The 25,555-nt window shown below is 41.5% G+C and overlaps 3 protein-coding genes across 4 annotated transcripts in view; 1 reads left to right on the top strand and 2 right to left on the bottom strand.

Annotated features, from left to right (window-relative positions):
- The window catches only part of LOC110528117 (activin receptor type-1B), a 29,501-nt gene extending 20,603 nt beyond the window's left edge, over window positions 1–8,898 (top strand). For both annotated transcript variants that reach the window (XM_021609938.3, XM_090241343.1), the window contains exons 3-9: window positions 879–1,145; window positions 1,367–1,597; window positions 1,754–1,921; window positions 2,199–2,355; window positions 2,524–2,648; window positions 3,645–3,775; window positions 4,188–8,898. In XM_021609938.3, the coding sequence (XP_021465613.3) occupies window positions 879–1,145; window positions 1,367–1,597; window positions 1,754–1,921; window positions 2,199–2,355; window positions 2,524–2,648; window positions 3,645–3,775; window positions 4,188–4,313 (1,205 nt within the window). In that variant the 3' untranslated portion in view covers window positions 4,314–8,898. The remainder of the gene's footprint in view (window positions 1–878; window positions 1,146–1,366; window positions 1,598–1,753; window positions 1,922–2,198; window positions 2,356–2,523; window positions 2,649–3,644; window positions 3,776–4,187) is intronic.
- A 668-nt stretch (window positions 8,899–9,566) lies between these two features.
- Window positions 9,567–15,978, bottom strand: LOC110528118 (5'-AMP-activated protein kinase subunit gamma-1). Its single transcript, XM_021609941.3, has 13 exons — window positions 15,358–15,978; window positions 14,192–14,243; window positions 13,778–13,878; window positions 13,594–13,675; window positions 13,414–13,472; window positions 13,157–13,202; window positions 13,007–13,061; window positions 12,743–12,869; window positions 12,310–12,475; window positions 12,162–12,199; window positions 11,567–11,713; window positions 11,266–11,371; window positions 9,567–11,082 (listed from the first exon to the last, which is right to left on the bottom strand). Exons 1-12 carry the CDS (start codon window positions 15,364–15,366, stop codon window positions 11,267–11,269), a joined length of 987 nt encoding a protein of 328 aa, XP_021465616.1. The 5' UTR covers window positions 15,367–15,978; the 3' UTR covers window positions 9,567–11,082; window position 11,266.
- Window positions 15,979–19,978: 4,000 nt separating this feature from the next.
- LOC110528119 (GTP-binding protein Rheb) lies at window positions 19,979–24,167 on the bottom strand. Its single transcript, XM_021609942.3, has 8 exons — window positions 23,729–24,167; window positions 23,163–23,234; window positions 22,880–22,947; window positions 22,575–22,657; window positions 22,374–22,430; window positions 22,213–22,260; window positions 21,888–21,969; window positions 19,979–21,775 (listed from the first exon to the last, which is right to left on the bottom strand). Exons 1-8 carry the CDS (start codon window positions 23,778–23,780, stop codon window positions 21,683–21,685), a joined length of 555 nt encoding a protein of 184 aa, XP_021465617.1. The 5' UTR covers window positions 23,781–24,167; the 3' UTR covers window positions 19,979–21,682.
- Window positions 24,168–25,555: the final 1,388 nt, after the last annotated feature.

The following is a 25,555-nucleotide window of genomic DNA, read 5'->3' on the forward strand; positions in this document are numbered from 1 at the left end:
AGGACCTCCACATCCGGCTTCTTCACCTGCGGGAGGGTCTGAGATCAGCCACCCGGACAGTTCGTAACAACCAAAGAATTTCTACACAGACTGTCAGAAACCGTCTCAGGGAAGCTCATCTGCGTGGTCAACACGGTCATGTATGGCGTCGTGTGGGCGAGTACTTTGCCGACGTCAACGTTGTGAACAGAGTGCCCCATGGTGGAGGAGGGGTTATGGTATGGGCAAGATAAGGACAACTAACACAATTGCATTTTATTGATGACAATTTGAATGCACAGAGATGCCGTGACGAGATCATGAGGCCCATTGTCCTGCCATTCATCCGCCGCCATCACCTCATGTTTCAGCATGATAATGCACAGCCATCACCCATGTCACAAGGATCTGCACACAATTCCTGGAAGCTGAACATGTCCCAGTTCTTCCATGGCCTGCATAATCACCAGACATGTCATCCATTGTTTGGGATGCTCTGGATCAATGTGTATGACATCGTGTTCCAGCAACTTCGCACTGCCATTGAAGCGGAGTGTGACAACATTTCACAGGCCACAATCAACAGCCTGATAAACTCTATACGAAGGAGATGTATTGCGCTGCTTGAGGTAAATGGTGGTCACGACAAATACTGATTGGTTTTCTGATCCACACTGCTAGCTTTTTTTTATGGTCACAGATACTTATCTGTATTCCCAGTCATGTGAAATCCATAGATTAGGGCCTAATTAATTAATTTAAAATTACTTCCTTATATGAACTGTAACTCAGTAAAATCTTTGAAATTGTAATGTGTTGCATTTTCAAAATGTTTGTTCAGTGTAAATTACATGTGAATTATGTATTTATTCTCATTGTCTCTCTTCCCTCTTTCTCAGTGACTTTGCGGCCGGGCCTGGGGGGCGGCTTTGGCCCTGATGGTACATGGGGTCCAGTGGAGCTGGTGGCAGTGGTCGCAGGGCCCGTCTGCCTGCTGTGTGTGCTGCTAATCATGGCTGTGTTCCTGTTCCAGTACCACCAGAGGGCCTACAGCCACAGGCAGAGGCTGGAGGTGGAGGACCCCTCCTGTGACCACCTCTACATGGCCAAGGACAAGACCCTGCAGGACCTCATCTATGACATGTCCACCTCTGGATCAGGATCTGGTCAGTACAGCACAGCTGGGGCTCTCTAGGGGTCTGATCTATCTCAATAAATGTGACTGTAGCTTTAATGATGTCTTCCATAGATAAAGAAGATCCATAGGGGGAAATGTGGTTGATATTAGGCAATGTGATTCATTGTCTGACTGAATATTCCTCTCTTTTTTTGCCTTGTCTCTGTGTCCCGTATGTCTCGGTCCTTTCCGTCCTCTGTCTCTGTGCAGGCCTCCCTCTGTTTGTCCAGCGGACGGTAGCCAGGACCATCGTGCTGCAGGAGATAATAGGGAAGGGGCGTTTCGGAGAGGTATGGCGGGGCCGCTGGAGAGGAGGAGACGTGGCGGTGAAGATCTTCTCATCCAGAGAGGAGCGCTCCTGGTTCCGGGAGGCTGAGATCTACCAGACCGTCATGCTGCGCCACGAGAACATCCTGGGATTCATCGCCGCGGACAACAAAGGTAAACATTGGCCGTCATCGTGTGACATCACATATAAAATTATTCCCCTTCGAAGAGCACTTCTTGTAGCTATCTGGTGTTCAGGTCAGTTTTTCGTATTGGGTGGTGTCGGGTCTAACAATTGGTCTCTAAACTTAGTCTCTCTGTCTCTCATAGATAATGGCACATGGACCCAGCTGTGGCTGGTGTCAGACTACCACGAGTACGGCTCTCTGTTTGACTACCTGAACCGCTACTCTGTGACCATCGAGGGCATGATCAAACTGGCACTGTCGGCTGCCAGCGGCCTAGCACACCTGCACATGGAGATCCTGGGCACGCAGGGTGAGTGTGTTGTACTTGTGCCCATGTGCAAACTGGATTGCATGTTGCTGTATGTGTCAATTCTTCTGGGCTCTTCGATTTGTTCCCTACTCTACCTTTTCCTGGCCTGTGCAAACAGTGAATGTAGGCCATGCTTACTAGCTGATAGGAAACTCCAGGGTTATTGATCTGCCTAGTTTGATTTGCATAGCAAATCACGAATATGTTACATAAGTTCCATTGATTGCCAGGCATGCAGTGATTGTCAGGTTGTCTAACTCTCTCTGCCTTCCTCTAGGTAAGCCTGGTATTGCCCACCGGGACCTCAAGTCTAAGAACATCCTGGTGAAGAAGAACAGTACATGTGCCATCGCTGACCTTGGGCTGGCAGTGCGCCACGAGTCCACCACCGACACCATAGACATCGCTCCCAACCAGAGAGTGGGCACCAAGAGGTACAAACACACACATGCCATCAACCTTAAGAAGTACTTGATTTCCCAACTTCACCTACTGACCCCCCCCCCCCCCCCCCCCCCTCTCTCTCCCACATACCACAATACATACCACCACCTATCAGGGCTATAGACCAGCTTACAAAGACCTATTTTTCTCTGTGTCAGGTACATGGCCCCTGAGGTTCTGGATGAGAGCATCAACATGAGGCATTTTGATTCGTTTAAGTGTGCAGACATCTACGCTCTGGGCCTGGTGTACTGGGAGATCACACGCCGCTGCAGCGCTGGAGGTCAGACAGGCTCCCCCTCAGCACACTCTGGCTGGGTTCCAACTGGCACCCTATTGGCTATATCAGGGATCATCAACTAGATTCAGCCTCTGGATGTTTTTTTTTCTTGAGGGGATGACCAGAGGGGACCAGAACATAATTACAAATCATTTGTAGACTACAAATTGACCCAAGAAGCCCAAAGAGATATATATAATATTTTATTAAAACAATCTTTGCAAACCTTCCTTATATTTGTATACAATCACATACACTGAATGTACAAAACATGACAGACTGACCAGGTGAATCCACGTGAAAGCTATGATCCCTTATTGATTGAACTTGTTAAATCCACATTAATCAGTGTAGATGAAGAGGAGGAGACGGGTAAAATAATGATAAAAAAAAAACTTAAGACAATTGAAGCATGGATTGTGTATGTGTGCCATTCAGAGGGTGAATGTGCAAGACAAAAGATTTGAGTGCCTTTGAACGGGATATGGTAGTAGTTGACAGGCGCACCGGTTTGTGTCAAGAACTGCAACACTGATGAGTTTTTCATGCTCATCAGTTTCCTGTGTGTATCAAGAATGGTCCACCACCCGAAGGACATCCAGACAACTTGACACAAGTGTGGGGTCAACATGGGCGGCTGTTCTTAATGTTTTGTACACTCGGTGTATATCTCTCTATTATGCATAGGAATGCTTTGGAACCGATTTCCAATATTAAAATACCTTGAAGCTGATTTGCTGGTGTTTTCAGTCTTATGTCCAACAATAAAAAAATACAAAAACTTGGGACCAAATAAAATCACCTGTGCGCCGAATTCGGCACGCCAGTTGGGAACCCTGCCCTATTTATTGCCCATATGACCCCCTATAGTAGTGCACGATATAGGGAAAAGGGTGTCATTTGCGACACATACAGTATCTCTATCTTAATGTAGTTAAAAGTTTAATTCATCATCAATTAGAAACTGGGCCTTACCTGACCTTTGACCTCTGCCCTTAGGTATCCATGAGGAGTATCAGCTGCCCTACTTTGATCTGGTGCCCTCTGACCCCTCCATAGAGGAGATGAGAAAGGTGGTTTGTGACCAGAAACTACGGCCCAACGTGCCCAACTGGTGGCAGAGCTACGAGGTAGGGACAGACACATGTAGATAGATATGCATGCTCTTTTAAGGTCAATCAAACAGTCCTATTATGATAGCACAGCAGTTGCTCACTATTATGAAAGTGTCACTGGTTTCTTATAAGTATTACATTGTATACTTGTGTATTTTAAATTATGTTATTTTGCCGGGCTTGTTCTCTGGGGATGCATTGGTGGTTTTGATAAGCTTGTTTAGCCCTGTACATATCTGCACCATATTTGCTTGTATGACTTTATCTAATCTAATTTTCTTCATGTTCGCTCAATCCTACATTATCCCAGAGCTCTAGATAACACACTACATTACCCCAGAGCTTTAGATAACACTCTACATTATCACAGAGCTTTAGATAACAGTCTACTTTCTCTCCTTCTTTGCCTCCCTCCCCCTCCCCCCAGGCCCTGCGTGTAATGGGGAAGATCATGAGGGAGTGTTGGTACGCCAACGGAGCCGCCCGCCTCACCGCCCTGCGCATCAAGAAGACCCTGTCCCAGCTGAGTGTCCAGGAGGACATCAAAGTCTGAGAGGGTTCTGTCCCAAAGACCTGAGGAGAGCGCTAGGGACTCTATCCCGCACTAAAGTATACTGAAAGAGAAAGAACAGTGTCTTTTCCAATGAACGCACAAGTTAACAAAATAAAAGAATGAAATGACAAAAGCAAAATGTAAAAAGAACATGATATAAAAACTTTCCTGCCAGTCTTTTTAAAGCCACCACTGTTTGAGTTGTGACCAGCCCTACCTCGCCTATTCAGCCAAAACTACTGACAACCCCTGTCCTTCCCTGTCCCCAACCTACCCCACCCTTCTGTCCCTGCAGCCCCCCTTCCCCGTTCTGTTCCTACTAAAATGGCTGCCAACAATTACTGCTACTACTACTACTACTACTACTACTACTACTACTACTACTGCCCCTGACAATGCCCATGTTAATCTCAATGGCAGGATATATACTGTATACAACTGTGTATTTATTAACAGAATGTGTAATTTAATTCTAAACCCTTTTTTTTCTTAGTAACTTTCCCCAAGACTTATCAAAGGACACTAATGGTTTTACCCTACACATTAATTTATTTTTGTTCTGTTTATCTTTATACTGTATTCATGCCATGTTGACTCGATGTTGGGAGAGGTCTGACTGCTTTCTGTGTTTTCTTTGTCAGGGAGTATATAAGGGGAAGGTACAGTCTTTCTATGAATTCTGTGTAGGGGTCATTCCACCAATTCAGTGCCTTTTGAGATATCTAACTTGGTGGGGAAAAAACATTTGATTTCACCTCATTTTTACGTTCTGTCATAAAGAGCACATGTTCAACTTAATAAAAAAACATGTTTTCCCATCTCAAGGTTAAATCAAATTTAAAAAGACTATAGTATGTGCCTAATTAAGTAAAGTGTATAGGTTGACTAACAGTGTTGACGATTTCTTCTTTAATCAGCCATGAATCCTCTTGTGACAGGAAATGGAAGCTTATTGTGTGCAACAGGGAGGGGAAATTGAATGTAAGCTTCACAACAACAAAAATATTTTAAAAGATTCTAGCCTGTCTATCTATGAGTAACATGGTTGATGTGTTATACTTGACCCACTCAGTTTTCCACCACAAAACACCAGAAAATGGCCAGAAAGAGTAGAACCTGCTCACTTACTTTTACACTATGATTTGACTATTAGATGTTCAGAGTTCCACCATATTAAAACGAGAGTTCAGTTCACGTAACAGGGTTTTTTTTGTTGTTTTTTTTTCTTAAAATGAATAATCACATTTTTTTAAATACATAATCTTCAGAAATGACTATCAGAGCAAAAAAATAAATAGGGCTTTGCAATTATGGTGAAAACTTGGAGCAATGTTGATGTTAAAAACCTCTACAGGATCTGTGTCCCTATACCGGGACGGTTGAGATAATGTGCGCTAATGTGATTAGCATGACATTGTAAGTAACAGTAAACTTTCCAGGACATAGACATGTTTTATATAGGCAGAAAGTTTAAATTCTTGTTAATCTAACTGCACTGTCCAATTTACAGTAGCTATTAGAGTAAAAAAAATACTATGCTATTGTTTCAGGAGAGTGCACAACAAACTTTTATCACAGCAACGGTTTTGATACATTCACCTCTGAAGGTAAATAATGTACTTACATTCAGTAATCTTGCTCTGATTTGTCACCCTGAGGGTCCCAGAGATAAAATGTAGGAACTGGGTTGTACAGTTTGAACCCTTACTGTCTCTGCTCCACACCCACCCTGCCCGGCCATCTAGATGTGTGAAAGTTAGTGTATAACCTAATGATCCATCATGTATGACATTCCTGGGAGTGTGTCAACTTAAATGTTATATTACCAGATTTTTGTATGTTATCTACTTGAAAATATATAAATTGACCAGTTCGGCACATTTGGGCAAACTTGATACAAAATATTGTCCAGTATTGTTATGCTTCAATGGATCAATCTCAAACTTTGCACACACACTGCTAAATTGCACCTAAACTGCAATATTATATTATGGCCTTTCTCTTGCATTTCAAAGATGGTGTGAGAAAAAATTGAAATTGCATGTTTTTCTGTTCGTATTATCTTTTACCATATCTAATGTGTTATTCTCCTACACTAATTTCACATTTCCACAAACTTCAAAGTGTTTCCTTTCAAATGGTATCAAGTATTAGCACATCATTGCTTCAGGTCCTGAGCTATAGGCAGTTAGATTTGGGTATGTCATTTTAGGTGAAAATTGGAAGGAAAAAAGTGTACGATCCTTAAGAGGTTTTAAGTGGGTAAAAATCTTCCTGGAAGTCAGAGGGTGCATGGAGGGACAATTCAAAATGCTGGCACTTTAACAGAAAATCTGATTGATTGATTGAATTCTCCCTGTGGTCTATATTAAAGGGTACTTCATTGAATATAACAGTCTTTTAAAATTCAATATTGGTGCACAATTTCTATTTAAAATATCAAAGGGAAGCAAAAGGCACTCATTTGTGGAAATGATCAAGTTGTAGACGGATCTCTCTGTTGTACATATAAACTAAGAAATTGTTTTTTAAATCAATGAGGACCAAGTCTTCCTCATTTATCGGGTCATGTTATCTATCATTTATGGTAGCAGTGGACTGAGTCACTGAGAGATCAGCTTACATAGTTTCTTTAAATCTAAGTTTCCCATTACTACATCCATTGTTGTAATGGAACTCCTATTGCCCACTTAGAGGCAGGAATGGTCCATACAAACACCTGGCTCTATGGTATTTCATGACGATGGACTTTAGTGTAGCCATTTTGTAAACACTCACATCAATTGCTGTTATGATGATTTATTTACATTTTTTCTCACAATACCTCCATGTATGTTTCCCCTCATGTTATATTCTCCCTGACTGAGTATTATCACTGTACATACAATAACTTTTTTAGGTGTGACTGTATATGACCCTTTTTTTATTTGAGTTTCCATTGATATTTTAATAATGTTTTGGAATGTTTACCAACAGTTACACTGGTTACTGGTCTTGGATGGGAGACAATTGGAGAGGCTTATATGTGCTGTCAATCAACCACTGATAAACCAATGGAATATCTACAAAGCAACACTACTGTATCCTGAGTCATTGAAAGCACATACTGAGTCCCTCCTATTTGATGTCTCCCATTACTATAGAACAGTATTTGATTTTTTGTCTATTCCACTCCATATTCATAAATTATACCCCACCTACATTACCTCTTTGATATGCAAATTGTAAATAGTTTATGATAGTGTATGATAGTGTATGATGTAGTGTAGTGTATGATGGATGATGATTTGTCTGTCAAATCTTGTTTTCACCATGTATTCTGTTTTCAGGAAAATAATATGTACTGTTAAATTTGTCGCTTTATTTTATTTTTCGTTGAGCACAAACTCAAAAGGTACTGCTGACGTGAAGTCTCCTTCCTTGTGTTCCTAATCCTGCCAGTTTATTGCTAGTTCCTAGAAAAGGCTCTGCAGGGCCAATGTGTGCACTACTCACTCCACAGCACCTCAACCAAACTGTTCTCAACACCCATCACTGTTTTACTGCAGATCACACCAGTGACAACAGAGGGTGTTTATAATATATTAATTAAGCATTTTAATCAGTTATTCAGATTTGGTGATTGGTAAATACCTCTCACAGATTTCTTCACATTTTCATAAAGCTAAGTAACAGTGAAGAGTCCCCAGACCCTCTGTAAAGAGTGCTTATTCAGTGTGGCTGTAGCACAAAAAGTTGTCGTTAAACTTTTTTGTGATAAAATTAATACTACTGATACTTATCAATGCTGTTCCACAGGAAATATATATGGCCTGGATGCATTTATTTGATTTAATGTGTTAGTTTATGACCATGTCACACTCGCCTGTACTGTATATTATTTGTTTATAGTTCTTGGGTGATGGCCAAGAGGACTTGGCGTGCGTACATGTGCATATTTTTCCTGAAAATGTGGTTGCTTATGTTTTTGGCTGTGAGTGGTAGACGGGGCCTGGGTGTTGTCTGTGTACTCTTAGGTGAGTTCAGATTTTCTGTCCTTGGTTGGGAAGTGATCCTATGTAAACATCATAGGCCTTGTGTCTCTACATCACATACTGTTAAGGGGAATTATGACAAGATGAACTGTTGTATGCTGTTGTATTGCACTATGGAGTGTTTAAGCAATAAGGCACGAGGAGGTGTGGTATATGGCCAATATACCACGGCTAAGTGCTGTTCTTATGCACGACGCAACGCAGAGTTCCTGGATACAGCCCTTAGCCCTGATATATTGGCTATATACCACAAACCTCCGAGGTGCCTTATTGCAATTATAAACTGGTTACCAACATAGAGCAGTAAAAATAAATATTTTGTCATACGGTCTGATATACCACGGCTGTCGGCCAAACTGCATTCAATGCTCGAACCACCCAGTTAATGAAGTGACGAATGATGAGAACGCCCAGGTCTCTGTCCAGACATCTGGACAAAGAAATCAAAATAAGCTTTTAAAACCAAGTGAAAACCTTTTCAGGACTAGTATCCAATCATGTATATCGGTAATATTATATAGCCTATAGTAATAAATACAACTGTTTTCCTACATGGTTTGTCTTTATTTGCTCACACCAGTATGTACATCAATACAAAAACGGTTTCTAATACTGCATTTTGGTGTATGCATCTTCCAATGTTTTTCAGATACAAACTTAATGTCTTCCGACCCCTCATTCAAATCAAAAGGAAAGTTCTAGTTTAATGTCTCTATTCCCTGTAATAATGCTTCGTCCACAGTTCCTGATTCGTCTGGTCAGCAGTCTCATTACCCAGACTTAGGGCTAGTTTGTATCAGATCTGCACTAGCCTACACCCGCATAGCAATAGTTTGAGGTCGGCGGTGCAACTGCTTTAGAGCCGTCAAATCCACAAGCGACTCCCGGCATTATACCTAAAGCAGACATTTCTATATAGCCTACACTTTCTGGTTTGGTAATTAACATGAGTGAGAAGGGTGTGGCTTTTTTGACAATGATCACACAAGCAGCTGCTCACCGACTTGAACATTTGAACGCGCCAACGGCGTTACACCGACAACACATCTATCGCCGGTTAATTCTTGATCTGATTAAATCTAGGCCATAGTGTTACCTCACATCCTGCTCGTCCCACAACCTCCGACTGACCTACACCCACTCAGTTACACATCAACCCTACTGCTTCACCAAGACAAAACGCATTCAAAAGTGCATACATGTCAAAACCAACCCCATGTAAGAGAAATCATATTTATTGTTCATGCATTAAATTAGAACTTCACATGAGTAGTAGAAAAAAGACAGCATTTACATACTTGTACGCATCTTATTCATACCAAAAGTCAATTTTGAAAAGTAAAATGTTAAATTTTAAACTCAATGGCCCAAAGAAGTCCTTTTCATAGGTCGAGATTGGTTTGCCCTCGGAATGTAAAAAGGACAAAGAAAATGGTGGCAGTAATGAAAGGCTAAAATTGAATCCTATAACAAGGATGAAATAAAATGGAATAGACACAGCAAAAAGATAACGTCTAATGCTTCACTGATATACCCCCAATAAAATCATGATGGATAGCTCAGAAGCACTTAACATCCAATAAGGAGGACTAGAAAAGGCTCACAAGCAAATGTGAACGAATCCATCATGATCAATCCACACTCACACTACATGTTGTTGAAAACTGTCTAACGAAATATGGTTGGGATTGGGAAATTAGTAAAACTTAAAAAAGGCTAAATCATTTCTCATGTAGCTCTAGAATGACTTTGAAGAACAAGGCTAGGCAAGCCCTAACAGCAGCCTTATGTTATGGTTCACGGTGGAGCACTTTCTCCAGTCTTCAGAGTCAAACTGAATGCATGTCAAGACAAACAAGGACACACTGACTAAACCCCCCCCAAAGAAATTAAGAGCACTTTAGAAACGGAAATAACCAAAATAAAACATTGTTATATTTACATAAATATTAATTGGTTGTGCATCACTATATAAATGAGTAAAACTCAAAAATGACATCTTCTACAGCAGTTCCATCTCCGACAATCCACACCTACTGTAACCAAGGCAGCGGAGTTGCCGTTGTAGATTTGTATATCTTCAAGTTACACTGTGACATCCTTTAACCTGCGATCCATGATTGGCTGGCTAGTTGTGCTTTAGAGATACCAGACCTATAAGGATGATGGGTAAAGGAATGCTGCTCAGTTTAGGGCCAGGGTGGGAAGTTACTGACTCCTCTCCCCAGTGTATCTACAGACCAAATGGGAGAGAATAGGTGGGGAATAGATTTGTCTGAGAAGTGGCAAATTGATCCCCTTCATATAACTACACATGATTCCTGTACTATATAGGTCCACCACCTGCATTTACAGAGGAGAGACACCAGGTTGTGTTGGACTGCCCAGAACGGACATACAGCTCCACTCCATTGGCTACTTCTGGTCCTGCTTCTTGTTTGGGTCTTTTTGGTTGCTTGGGTTTTGGCTTGATTTACAGTGTTCCTGTATGTCCCTTGTTACTGCACGTGTCTATATTGCTGGATTGAGAAAGTCAATGGGACTTCACATTTGTATGCAGAGAGAAAGAGATGTCCTCCTGTGCTGTAGATGTACATTTGTACATGAGGGGATGTAGAAGACTTATCTTTCCCTCTCTCGCGCACTCCTCTTTCTCCTCTTCCAGGATCCTCATTTTCTCTATCCTTCCTCATCTTCTGGAGGAATATTTCCTTTATCACTCCCTCAAGCAGTTCCTGAAATACAAAACACCAGATGAATCTTTAGTTCAACTTGACAATTATTTAAATCCTTTAAAAATCACAAAACAATTTACAGGTAGGACAATGCCTCTCAGGAACTGAGTTGAAACTAAATTACATTCACATTGTTTTCATTTGATTTATCAAGGTCAGTGAATAGAGAAGGTTTGTGTTTACCTTAGTCTGCTTCTTCATTAGTGAGAACCAGTGCCTGGAGGATGTCTGAGAGAGAGACGATGCCCTTCACCACCTCCTGCTCATCAACCACCACCAGCCTGTGCACCTGAGAGAGATGGAGACAGAAAAACAAAACCATAAGTTACAAACTAAAAGCCAAGGCTAGATCTCAGCACCTGTGTGTATTACATTATGATTGTATGTACTACTTCTATTGACCTTGATAAACGCCCAGGAAACACATTTAAATTGTCGACCCAAACAATAATAGTGTATACACAGGTGTCTCCAGCTCTCTCACCTCTGCCTCCACCAGTCTGTTGATGATGGACTCCAGTGTGTCGTGTGTGTTGCAGGTGAGCACTCCCTCAAAATACTGAGAGCGGTGCTGTAAAGCTTTGGTCACAGTCACATCCAGGTTGTTGTACATCTTCTCTGCTGCTAGGTTCTGTGTGGGGGACATTATTACTTCTCAATGCTGCTTATGTTCGGTACTGTATTTGGATAGCAGAGATGAAAACACACAGACAGACACATACTGTCATCTAGGGGTTAATGGAGTCCAGTGCAGAGTGAGCCCACTTTCTCTTGTTTCCCCAGGCTAAAGGCTAATAAACCCCAGCCAGTTCGCTGGTCGATAACAACCCACAGGCTCTATATACTGCCTGCCCACTGGGTAAGAGACCCATTGATCTAGAACATGAGAGACTTACTGTGGTCTGCACTGAATGCTTTGCCTTTATAAAATACTTTTACAGCACAAGGATACAGACAATTTTGGTTACGGTCTTTCTGTTTCGTCTCATTGTCGGTCTCTCACAAACAATATTTTCTGATAACCAGTGACTATTCTGTTTAAATACCGCCCATTGGTGGCACAGCTGTCCAGTACTTACAATGACATCAAATTTGGAGTAAATGTCCACCACTCGTCCTGTGTGTGAGAGAGAAACATGGGTACATGAGAACTACCTACCATTTACAACAGGAGAGTGTCTGGGTCAGACATGTTTAACCAATTGTCCCCTCGCCTCCCTCACTTACCGTTGTCATCGACGACAGGCAAGGCAGACACTCTCTGGTCCACAAAGATTCCCAGTGCTGTGTAGAGGGGTGTGTCAGAACGCACCACTGCAATCTTATGGAATGTTCCGATGCCAAGCTCTTCTAGAGTCTGGCCTAAGAAGGCAGGTTTTGCCATCTCCGATATCTGGGAAGAAAATAACACAATGTTCCACTAATGCAAGTGGCTTGAAAAATACATAGAAATTAAACACGGTATATTACCTCAAAAGCATGAATAAACAGTTTGGTGTAGACTTCATTAACAGGCCTACAGTTGTAACAGTGCTCGTCCTACCTTATCTACTGCCGGGAATGAGACATTGAGATGTCAAGGAACAGCAGATGATAAAATGTGGTAAAAGAGATGAACGGGGAAGAGTGTAAGAAAGAGAGGATCACAAGAAAGACTCACAAAGAGCTTGAGGAACTTCAGGATCCTCTTGTGCGTGAGGATGTATAGGGTGTTCCCTGTCAGAGGGTCGACCACAGGCAGTCTGTGGATCTTATTCTTCAGCAGAGACGATACAGCATCATACAGACTGAAACAGGGAGGAAGCGGAAATTGATACACGTGTCAGTATCAAACAGTGCCAGTAAATCACCGAATTGATCTCAAGCTGCTTGAACCAACTGTCCAGTGACAACCCTCAACATCTCGCCATGGCAGTAGACCTACCTTGCGTTAGGGGATATGCTGACGAGGGGCTTGAAGGAGTCTTGAAGGTAGACTTCTATGGTGAAGGAGAACAGAATAGGCACTAGTTAATTCACTGGCGCTCCAGAAGGCTATCAGTCACTTATTATTACAGTTAATGAATGCTCTTACCTCTCCATGTCTCTATCTTGTGCTCCTCCAGCTCATATATCTGCACCTGAAACATTAGAACAGGAGAAAGTGCTGACTAACATAACAAGGGGGGTGAGAGGCATGAAGGTCAACTATTCAATAGACAGAAGGATGTGTGCTGCAAATCAGGTGTCGTGCCTTTTCACCCTCTACCACCACTATGATTCAAAATGTGAAATTGAGATAGGGTATGCTATAAACAAGCAGAAACAGTGGACGTCGAGGGCAGGCCTTACCAAAGGAGACTTGTAGTAGCGATGGAGGATGTTGATAAAGTCTGTGATGGTCAGCATACCTGCAGTGAGAGATCAGCAGGAGAACAGGGTCACCAGAATCCAACGGGACTCTACTCATTGTGCATTTCGAAATCTGTCAAAAGCCCAGCTAGCAAAATGTGTTTTTTACTCTATTCTTACCTACAAAACACTGCTTCTTACTGTCCCAGAGTGGCGCTGCTCTCACCCCATTGGACACCAGAGCGAAAAACGCCTTCTTTACCTATGGAGATCTGAACACAGTTATACACACACAAACACAATGCAGCATCTTTGGTCCAGATTTAATTGACAGGAAGGAGTTAAAAGAAGGACGTGGTCTTGCCTGTAGTGAAGTATCGAACACCACCAACTTGGAGCTGGTAGGGACCAAGTCATAGCACCGATGAGACTTCATAAACCGGGTGTAGACATTATAATCTGGGTCTGAGGAGAATGAGGAGGAAAGGGAAAGGGTTCAACTTACTGTCCATTCCTTATATGCATTTACAATTGTAATATTTTTGTACTTAAAAAGAGCTGCCTCAATAGACTCCAGAATTTATCACAATGTCACACTTTCAGGATTCCTTCCAACACAAGCAAAATAATGCTTTTTAAAAACACATGTAAAAAAAAAAAAGCACATTAACAATTTCTCACCATGCATAGGATTAAGATTACCTCATCATGCATAGCTATTTATCCTTTCATTGCTGTTTATTACACTATGCATTAACAGTAAAAGGAGGCTATTTACCTCCTAGAAGTGGCTCCTTTTTACAATCCACATCATCAACAGCAAGTGGAATCTGAAAGAGAGTATAGGTTCATTGACTCATTTCCCCCAGGCAAGGCAGAATTCCAAAGAAATTAAATAGTTTATGTTCTCTTCAAGAATCCAAGGCCTTTTATATTCATTACCACCAATGTGTTAGTCATGGCTAATCATCGCAAAGTTATATCAGGAATATAAAGTAGCCAACATACTGCTGTTTGAAAGTGGTTCAGTGTTTGATCACTCCTCCTAAGCAGCAACAAATACTGTGCAGGGCACAGGTGCACTGCACCAACACAAATGGCATTATTTAGCCACTACTGAGGAATGGGAGTCATTGTCTGACTGTCCTTGTCACATTTAGATATAAGAACCTTTGGACAGAAAAGGTAGCCAACAAGCTTAGCTGGATCATAGCTCAGATATTAGACAGTTCATGCAGTCAATGTAACGTTAAAGGAAAAATCTGCACAAAAAAACAACTAGTATTTAGGTCATTTTTCAATTCGTCCACTGTTGATACAGTCCCAGTTTTGTGTGACAGCAGTCAACTTTTCAAGATATTGGACATTCAAGAAGCAATGTGCCACATCATCATAAGATGCATTTTCGATCAAGTGTCACTTTGCTTTGAAAGTCTAATATCTTGAAAACTTGACTGCTGGCATGCAAAACATTGTGGGACTGTATCAACAGTGGACTAATTAAAACTATATAGTTCCAGTGGATTTTCACGAGAGGTAATGTTATCTCACCTAGTTCGCCATGTAGAAGACAAAACATTTTAACATCTCTGAAATGATAACTAGGGCTTGACAATGTCAACAGCTAATGATGGCCTCCAATTTGGTATTTTAAGGAGGTCATGATGTACACTACTACTGCAACGTTAACTAGCTAAGGTTACTGGCTGGAATGTGAACACAACAGATGCAGCAAACTAACGATGTTAGCTAACTAGTTACGCAGGCTACCAGTAGTTATGACACACAACCACAGAGAACCAAGTTGATCTTGCTAGCTAGCTACTCATGTATCATCTTGAATGTAACTAGCAAACATCAAGTACTGTGATTGGCTAGCTAGGGTAGGCTAACGTTACTAGATAGCTAGTTTAGCCTTGCTGGCGGTGTAGCTGAGCTACTTACACACTCCATATTCCATGCACTGGCTCGCCCTTGCTTGATCCTGTAAGGTAGCGACGTAACCACTGTTTCTCACGACGGACTTCTTTCCGAGGTATCTACGTTTTTTGTTAAACTGGAGCTAAACGACGAGAGACAAGCATTGAAACTCCCCGGAAGCGCGAGAGATTTGGGGCGGCAGTGGTTAGCGCGTTGGACTAGTAACCGGAAGGTTGCAAGTTCAAATCCTCGACAAAGTACAAATCTGTCGTTCTGCCCCTGAACAGGCAGTTAATGCACTGTTCCTAGGCCGTGATTTAAAATAAGAATCTGATCTTAACTGACTTGCCGTGTTAAATAAAATAAAAATGAAACTTGACTTGACTTCCGAATACACATGACCGCGAAGAAAGTTTGAGTCGGGGTGCCAGCCTCAAAGTCAAAATTGGCTATTATCGTAAAAAATCATGAAAACAAAAATGAGCTTTTGGGTCTTCATATAAGTGGTTAGGTTTAAGGTTAGGTTTAAAATCTGACTTTAAGAAGATACATTGTAGAAATGGGCGAGGTTTATGAATTTGTAGGTGTGACGACCGGGTGCTGTGGTATCAAACCTCTGATCTAATCTATGGTCTAATTTGGGGTAGGCAATTTGTTGAGAGTTAGTAGAAATACACAATAGGTGCAATTTCTTAATTTGTTTGTGCATCAGCAGTTTTTCTCTTTTTACGTCGGTCACTGATAATAACCACATTTCCATCCATGGAGACAGTACTTTCGGTACAACTTTTTAAATGCCAAGAGATCATTTGTTCGTTGGACATGGTGGTATCTTTTTGTGTAAATGTGGAGTGACAATGACGTGGTGTGTAGTCCTCCCACTATGACTAGAGAAATCATGCAGTTAATAGAGCCCCAAAGTGGAGGTGTCAACATAGCCATAGAAACTAGTGGTCAAAAATGGAAATGGTTCCAATCATTTTTTCACAATTCATTTTTTCCCATAGGGAGTTTTAGAAACACTTAAAATAACGGCTGTGTTTTGTGTAGGCTTACCCTGGCGTGACTTTTTGATAACCATGTAAATGTCTCTCAGACAAGGTGACTTTTATCAATAATTCAGCTCTATTTAATCTCAGATTCGAAAACGCTAATTAGTATCAATGTAGACATCATTCAAGACTACTAATCCTTGCAAACTCCTGCACGTCATCTCTAGCTGACACCTTTGCTAACAGGTATTGTGTCAATTTAAAACTTGCACAACACAGTTCACAGAATTGTCCATTTAAAGAAAGGTAGCCAATTTATTCATTTATTTCTACATTTAGCTAACATTAGATAGTTAATCCAGAGAGTTTTACCTTTATTCAGCAGTCTCATCCAAATCATCATGGCATTTGTAGTTCTTTATGATAGCCTAATTAGCATTTCATTTTGGGGGAATATATTGATTTTAAAAATCACCTCCTAGAGAGATTTGCACAGTTATCAAAACAACAGGCTAGGATAAGCCTACACAAAACACAGCCTTTATTTTAAGTATTTCTAAAATCCCCTATGAAAAATGAATGGGTAAGAAAATGAGTGGAACCATTTCTTTGTTTGACCGCTAGGTTTTAGGGGTATTATGACTCATACTGTTGTACTCTATTAGGCTACAGTTTAAATAAGTAATGATGAACTTCACAGGGTGGTGAAAGTGCCCAGTGATCTTGATGCTCCTTTCCAATAAATAATCGAGGGTCTTATTCTGGTGACATGATGATCGATGCTTGACTGCCATTTGACAAATAAAAATATTCTCCATAACAATATCATCTCTGGGAGCTGTTGGCGAAAGCTTGTTCCAAGTCCAGTGTAGTTACATTTACTATTTAACGCAACAGTTTATGTGACAAAACAATCAGTAGAGTTGAAAATGCGATGGAAAAACATTTTTATTTGGTACATGGAAATTTTATTGAAAAAGTACATTTTGTGTGCGCTACGTCATCACACACTGATTTTTATCTGCAACAAATCGTTTGTTGGAAACACCACTGGTGGGGAAATGCGCATATTTTCTTAATGCAGATTTGTCGCCAATTGGATGGAAGCCTAGCTACTCACTCAATTAGCCATGTCAGCAAATCATTTTTTGATTAGATAAATTAGTCTAGCCAGCTATCTAAACTTGTACTAATCATTGCCGAATACTGACCGGGCACGCGAAGCACCTGCCCAGGGGCCATGACCTCCAGGGAGCCCCATTGATTTTGTTAGTCACTCTCATTCAGATACCAAATTAAAATGGCATAAATCATGGCAAAATGCTGGGAATTCATTTTAAAACTCAGTGGCATGTATTCATGGATGCCACTGCCACTGTGTCTTCTTATTGTCTTGGCTTTAGGCTTATATACACTATATATGCAAAAGTATGTGGACATCCCTTCAAATGAGTGGATTCAGCTATTTCAGCCACACCCGTTGCTGACAGGTGTATAAAATCGAGCTCACAGCCATGCAATCTCCATAGACAAACATTGACAGTAGAACGGCTTTGCTGGCCTCCCGAGTGGTGCAGCGGCCTAAGGCACTGCATCGCAATGCTTGAGGCGTCACTACAGACCAATCCCAGGCTGTTTCACAGCTGGCCGTGACCGGGAGACCCATGAGGCGTCGTCCGGGCTAGGAGAGGTTTTGGACGGCCGGGATTTCCTTGTCCCATCGCGCTCTAGTGACTCCTTGTGGCGGGCCGGGCACCTGCAAGCTGACTTCGGTCGCCAGCTGGGCGGTGTTTCCTCTGACACATTGGTGGGGTTGGCTTCCGGGTTCAGCGAGCAATGTGTCAAGAAGCAGTGCTGCTTGACAGGGTCATGTTTCGGAGAATGCATGGCTCTCGACCTTCACCTCTCCCGAATCCATAGGGGAGACAAGACTGGATATCACGAAATTGGGGAGAAAAAGGGTTAAAAAAATAATAATAATCAAGAATGGAAACACGCTTTCTGGAGTGATGAATCACGCTTCATGTCTGACAGTCCGACAAGACGAATCTGGGTATGGCGGATGCCAGAAGAATGCTACCTGCCAGAATGCGTAGTACCAACTGTAAAGATTGGTGCAGGAGAAGTAATGTTCTGGGGCTGTTTTTCATGGTTTGGGCTAGACCCCTTAGTTCCAGTGAAGGAAAATCTTAATGCTACAGCATACAATGACATTCTAGACGATTCTGTGTCCAACTTTGTGGCAACAGTTTGGGGAAGGCCCTTTCCTGTTTCAGCATGACAATGCCCCCGTGCACAAAGTGAGGTCCATACAGAAATGGTCTGTCGAGATCAGTGTGGAAGGCCTGCACAGAGCCCTGACCTCAACCCCATCAAACACCTTTGGGATGAATTGGAACGCCGACTGTGAGCCAGTCCTACTCGCCCAACGTCAGTGCCGACCTCACTAATGCTCTTGTGGGTGAATGGAAGAAAGTCCCCACGGCAATGTTCCAACATCTAGTGGAAAGCCTTCCCAGAAGAGTGGAGGCTGTTATGGCAGCAAAGGGGGACCAACTCCCATTTTTTTTAAATGATATATTTTTAACCTTTATTTAATTAGGCAAGTCAGTTAAGAACAAATTATTATTTACAATGACGGCCTACCCTGGCCAAACCCTATAGATAGAATTGCAGGAAATTAGCTGTTAAATTGCATATTTTTTCTTATCTCATTAGAACTTATTTTATTTTTTATTTAACCTTTACAATGACGGCCTACCCCGGGCCAATTGTGCGCTGCCCTATGGAACTCCCAATCACGGCCGGTTGTGATATAGCCTGGAATCGAACTAGGTTCTGTAGTGACGCCTTAGGCCGCTGCGCCACTTGGGAGCCCAACAACTAACAGGTTAGTGCAAAAAACGCAATTATCACAACACAGAATAGACTTCACCGGACCAATGTAACATGGCATTATTTTCCTGGCTTGGCTTCCCCACTGATTTGACCCACACACCGCTAGTGTTAAAACTGCAAAAGTGTCTCTCCACCCCATGGCAAAATTGATAGAATTGCAGGAAATGTGCTGTTAAACTGCACATGTTTTTCTCTGCCCTATACCAAAATGTTTAGAATAGCAGGAAATGTACTTTAAAACCTACATTTTTCTCTCCGCTGTCAAGACAGGGCCAGTAAAATGCTTTTCCCCCGGGGTGGGGGGAACCCCAACCAAATCTCACTAAGGACCCCCAAAAGGTTAGGGCCAGCCCTGGCTACTGGTAATGCAATTAAGAGTTACCTTAACTGCACAAATGGATTGATTCCATAAATCAGTTGACTGCATGTGTGGGTATGGATGTGGGTACGCAGACCCACAAGCCACTGCGTTCCCTCATGATCAATTCATATTTTTTTGTGAAAAGTCAGTCAAAACCATCAATGACGGCTTAGGCTTAGTACAGGGACAATTTAAAAATACATCTGCATAATTGTAAGCATCATAATTCGGTTTTGTCAAATAAATAATTACTAATTTACTAACAGATTTGTCTCCAAGTGGTGTGGTGTTATAGTGGCTGCATGTCTCTGTTTCAGAGATGGAATTCAAATTCTTAGCTGCACACAGTTATTGAGCAGCCATGACACAACTAATCAATAAAAAAAAAATAGACTTTTAAAGGAGTAAAATATTTATATATACAAAACAGTTTACAGCAATATTTCTGAGTTAACACTAACCAATGTGGGGGTATTGGTGTTCAGGTGCGTGTTGTGCACCTTGTTTTCCCCATTGGGTCAAGTCAACAGAGAAGGGGAAAATAACCCAGAGGATCTTGAGTCAAGTAGGGAAACAGGTGTGTGTGGTGGGGGTGGGGGGGTATTGAAGGGTAAGGCACAAGACACAGCATCTCCAGCTTCTCTTAGGCTGAGTTTACACAGGCAGCCCAATTCTGATATTTTGACCGCATCATCAATCACCTATCAATCAATCAATCTACTACTTATTCAAAGAGAAGCACTCTATAAAAAAATTCTAAACAACAAATAATCGACACTAGGGGTTGGACCGTCTGGATAAATGTAAGTAATGTCAGTAAAAACCATTGGGCATCGAATTGATCTTTTGTGGACACGAAAATCAGGTTATGGTGAGCACTGTGTCCACTGGGAGTCCCCGACTCAACATAAATTCATAAGTGATCATGTGTCATAAGGTGTCCTTGCTTGGCTTGATGGAGCCCTACATCACTTCTGGAATCAAAACCCCAAAATGAAACCAGCAGATCCTGTGATCCCCATGAACTGGTTAACAGTCCACAGTGGTAAGGAATTGTCAGTGAATGCCCTTAACTGCAACTCCATCTTCTTAATTATAGTATAATTTATATGGAGACATTTCATTCAATATGCTGCCGAATGAACACACTTGTATTATCTCAGAATAAAACTAACAACACTATCAAACCTGTGTCTACGATCCTAGTTCTCTGGGATCAAAAGGCCACAACTTTTGTTTATACAACAGATCCATTCCATTCTTTTCTAAACATCATTCAAGGGTGCCTCATCCACTGGATAATTACAGCTTAATTATTAAAGTCAGATGGTAGATCATAGCAGAAAGGAGCGAGGACCAATCTGCCAACCAGAAGAACATAAAACTGTATTCTAGAAAATACAAATTGGCATGTTTCCTAAAATAAATGATTTACAGTTCAAGAGTGAAGTGTAACCTGAAGTTGACTCGCTGAAAGTTTTACAGTGAAACAATGTTAGCCAAGACCAATGCTAGAGGAAATGTATTTCTGCAATACACATCTTGTGTGAAAGAGAACTCATTCCAAGATACTGTAACCAATACATTAATCAGTTGTGAATTATAGTGACTTTCCAAACAATGACCTGAGGAAAAAAAAAGTCAGGCATGTTTTTTTAGGCATCAAGGTCAGCCCTTATTATGTACAAGGTGAAGCTAGCCAGTGAGAGTTGGGGACACTAGCCAGTCACCACTCCATCTGTTGATACACGGCTAGCTATTTGATTGCAATTATCAGGAAGCTGTTTTTTGTTGTGAAGTTTAGGCTTGTTGCTCTTACATTACATTTGGTATTTTCATGAAGTTTGGTTTATGCCAACCAAACTTGATAGACTTCAGTAAAACTGACAGTGAAACCCTTGTGTGACACCTGTCAGAGTTATTTTTTAGTTAGCCTCGAGTGTGATTGGGTGCCTTTGTGTAAAACACTGTTGAATTATAAAGTGGCCACATTGCGACTGCAGCTCCTTGGTGCTAGGGAAGTCATGATTGGCAGGCTGGTGACGTTGTGTCTCCTGGCTTCATCCAATGAGCTTACTGCTGTCCTGGTGAGACCCTCTTACATCACGGCACACTTTTTATCCTCTGAGGGAACGTTCCCATCCGCCCTCTCCATCTCCAGAATGATCCGCTTGAATACCTCTACAGCGGTCTGCAATGCATAGAGTTGAAAGTAGAAAAACAAATCAATAAATAAGTTCATGCTTTTCAAGAGACACATTTTTATGAGTAGCTCTGTCTGCAGAGAAGATATCTTTGTCTACCTCGTTTTCCTTGGCAGAAGACTCCATGAATGCTGCTCCCCATGAGTGGGCCAGCTTCTTCCCTTCCTCTGGTTTGATCACCCTGAGGGGAGGAGGGACACATTGAGCATGATGTAATGAAATCACACCTTTTTATAGGTCAGATAGCATTAATGTACCTATATGACCACAAGGTCCAAGACCTTAGATGGAAAACCAAGGTGAAACCATATGCCAGTTTTTAAAATGGGATGGTAGTGGCATGGTTCTATACATAATGTACCAGCCATGCATGTGAGTGGGAGCACCAATGCGCTCCTCCTTCATTCAGCTCAAGTAGGTTTACCTTTCCATGTGGAGATCTTTTTTATTTCCAACAAGAACAGTTGGCACCCTAAAAGAACACACCTACATTTTAAAAAGTGTACTTGGAAAACCAATTTTTTACAATCCAAACAGATCATCAAAAGCAGCATCACTAACCTTTTATAACTTTGGTTAACTTACTGTATTTTCCCAACCATATCTAGCAGCTTGTCATGAAGAACCTGAACAACTTCAAAACTGCAAAAAGTGAAAGACAAAAAGAGACAGGTTACCAGTGTGTATTGATGGACAGACAACTATCTATACACACTTTAGAGTCACAAGATCAGAGGGCCAGGACAAAAAATGAACTGCAAATTAAATGTATCCGTGACTCCTCACCTTTTCATGGAGGTTACTGCGTAGACCAAGACATAACCATGGATGTCCATTGAATGAGACTGATGGAAAATAGAGTACTCGTCCTGTAGAGATAAGGCGAGAAAATCGGTTAAAGAGAGAAAACACAAGGGCGGACAAGTGCTTCTGAAAATAATATCGTCTGTTGTTTTCTTTCATATCCCAACCATTTTACATGTTGCAACGGCACAAATGGTCACTAATCACCAGACATTTATTTTGTGTTATTTCAGAGAGCAGAGAAACAGAGGTAAAGAAAGAAGATGAGTAATGTAAAGCATACATACCTGACCAGCAGTATCGACCAACTGAAGATTGAAATCTTGACCGTTGACAGACACCATTTTGTTGAAGGCTGGAAAGAGTTGAAGAGGAAGTTGTCAAGTCCAGGCTATGCCACATAAGGTGAGCACATGGTAATTGCTGGATATAGCATGATCATAAAAAGGAGCATATGTTCTGCTTTTCACCCATGCATATTATTTGACCCTCAATGACACCTTAATAGTGGCTGCAATAACTTAGAATAACAAAACTGATCCAACGAAAAAACGAAATAAAAATACTTACTGTTTTCAATGGTAGGGTCATATGAATCTACAAACTGTCCTTCCACGAACTGTATTGTGAGAGAAGACTTTCCTGTAGAGGTAGAGAAAAATGGCATTGTTGAGGCCGATGAGCAGCAATTTCCAAAATCATAGGAAAACAAAATGACATTTGTTACCCGACTCTGAGCAACAGTTATACATTGTGATTGGCTGTGTTAGTTATGACTGCAGCGGTTTCACAATGAAAATATCTAGCTAGGTCTATGAGCTAACGTTAATAACGTTTGTTCGCCGCGTTAACACATCGTGGAACTTGGCTTAAGTTGTTAGCGCACAACTTTGGCATGGTGACTAGAGTAAGCAGAAGGTTATCAACTACAACGTTTATACATTAACACACTACACAATTACAGAGCTGTGACATTATCTTATGTGCTTGATTCTGTTTTGGTACTAGAAGCTAGCTAGCCTTTGTTTGTTTTTTATCATAACTACGCTATTGCTAGCTAGCCATCTAGCAGCAACGTTAACTATGAAAACAAAAACAAAGGATGGCTAAGTAACTTAGCTTCTTAGTTCACTCACCAACAGATCTGTACCCAATCACAGCAATCTTCCTGTATTTTGGTTGAGGCATTATTTTAAAATAGTAACGTAATATAGAATGTTGTTTTTGTATCTATGGTCGTTTTAATAAACAAAAAAAAACTTTATCACCGCATTCGTATCACGTCACGTGACAACAACAAACTTTTCAGCCGCTGGGCTTCGAGTTGCAACTTCAGAACTGAACTGAAGCTGATAGAACACGTATTTCGACTGATCGGTTATCGATATAGTTATGTATAGCGATAATTAGTTTGAAATATCTAAATATTAGTTTTCAGAACTTAAAACAGGAAACCAAAACGGATTATTCACAAGAGTTGCGCTTCCCGAGTAACACTGTCGGAAACTGGTAAAGCACACCGTCGTAAAACTACATACGTCAGAGCTTGTTCTTCGATGAGGTTTAACGGCGGTTGGCATCCAGTAAATGTTGCATTATCGCCACCTACTAGACTGGAGTACAACTCCCTAATACTTAGAATTAATAAACAAATACCCTACCATCTAACAAAACACTCACAAAAAAATATATAAATAACACTACCCTACTCCACTATTTACATCTATTTAGTCCTACCTCAGGCCAACAACTTGAAAGGAAGAGACCCCACCATTTAAGACACCCTGTAACTCTTCTGATGTAAAGTCTCGTACACCCAAATTCGCACAACCTCAATTTTCTGCAACATACATTCCATCCCTGCAGTACAGTTGATAACCATTGCTATAAATGCAAAAAATCTAATCTTACTGAAACATATCACTTGTTGGCATTTCCCTCTTTACTGGTACAGATCTACTACTCACACCACTCCTCCCAGGATCCCTCCCCCTTGACTCATCTCCAAATCAAATCAAACTTTATTTATCACATACGCTGAATACAACAAGTGTAGACCTTACCGTGAAGTGCTTACAACAGTGCAGTTCAAGAAGAGTTAAGAAAATATTTACCAAATCATCTAAAGTCAAAAATAATAAAAAGTAACACAATAAAAAACAATAAAGAGGCTATACACAGGGGGAACCGGTACTGAGTCAGTGTACGGGGGTACAGGTTAGAGGTCATTTGTACATGTAGGTAGGGGTGAAGTGACTATGCATAGACAATAAACAGCGAGTAGCAGCAGTGTACATAACAAATGGGGGGGTCAATGTAAATAGTCCGGTGGCCATTTGATTAATTGTTCAGCAGTCTTATAGCTTGGGGGTAGAAGCTGTTAAGTACAGCTCCGGTACAGCTTGTAGTAGCAGAGAAAACAGTCTATGACTTGGGTGGCTGGAGTCTCTGACAATTTATGGGCTTTCCTCTGACACCGCCTATTATATAGGTCCTCCTGGATGGCAGGAAGCTTGGCCCCAGTCATGCACTGGGCTGTACGCACTACCCTCTGTAGCACTACCCTCCTTTTTGAGGATCTGGGGACCTATGCCAAATCTTTTCAGTCTCCTGAGGGGGGAAAGGTTTTGTCGTGCCCTCTTCACGACTGTCTTGATGTGTCCTCTACTTTCTTCACTGCCTCAGCATATGAGAACTTCTGCCCTGAAACCACAAATGAATCAGTCAAAAGGCAAGGGTCCACTTTTACCAAAAACTTCACTCCTATTGTCTTTATCCTGACCATCGGTGCAAGCCTCAGGCTTCAAGAACTTCACCACATCTACCACCTCAGATACTTCGCCCTCATTCACTTCCACTTCTCCTCCTATTTCAGCTCACTCTGCTTACACTTTCTACCATTCTTCTTTAACAAACCATCTCCCTTGTTCTGCAATTTTTAACGACTCAAACTCACCCTCTTC

This window comes from Oncorhynchus mykiss, chromosome 7 (assembly GCF_057628025.1).
Source record: "Oncorhynchus mykiss isolate SJ-2025 chromosome 7, ASM5762802v1, whole genome shotgun sequence".
Lineage (NCBI taxonomy): Eukaryota > Metazoa > Chordata > Actinopteri > Salmoniformes > Salmonidae > Oncorhynchus > Oncorhynchus mykiss.

Bases quoted from the DNA above. Each gene is read 5' to 3' on its own strand.
- LOC110528118 (XM_021609941.3), bottom strand. The intron at 12,870-13,006 runs GTAGGTCTACTG...TCCCTGTTTCAG, and splicing joins AGCATATCCCCTAACGCAAG to TCTGTATGATGCTGTATCGT. The intron at 12,476-12,742 runs GTGAGTCTTTCT...TTTTCTTCCCAG, and splicing joins TGAAGTTCCTCAAGCTCTTT to ATATCGGAGATGGCAAAACC.
- LOC110528119 (XM_021609942.3), bottom strand. From the start codon at position 23,780: ATGCCTCAACCAAAATACAGGAAGATTGCTGTGATTGGGTACAGATCT. The intron at 22,948-23,162 runs GTAAGTATTTTT...AACTCTTTCCAG, and splicing joins TGACCCTACCATTGAAAACA to CCTTCAACAAAATGGTGTCT. The intron at 22,658-22,879 runs GTATGTATGCTT...TTATCTCTACAG, and splicing joins TGGTCGATACTGCTGGTCAG to GACGAGTACTCTATTTTCCA.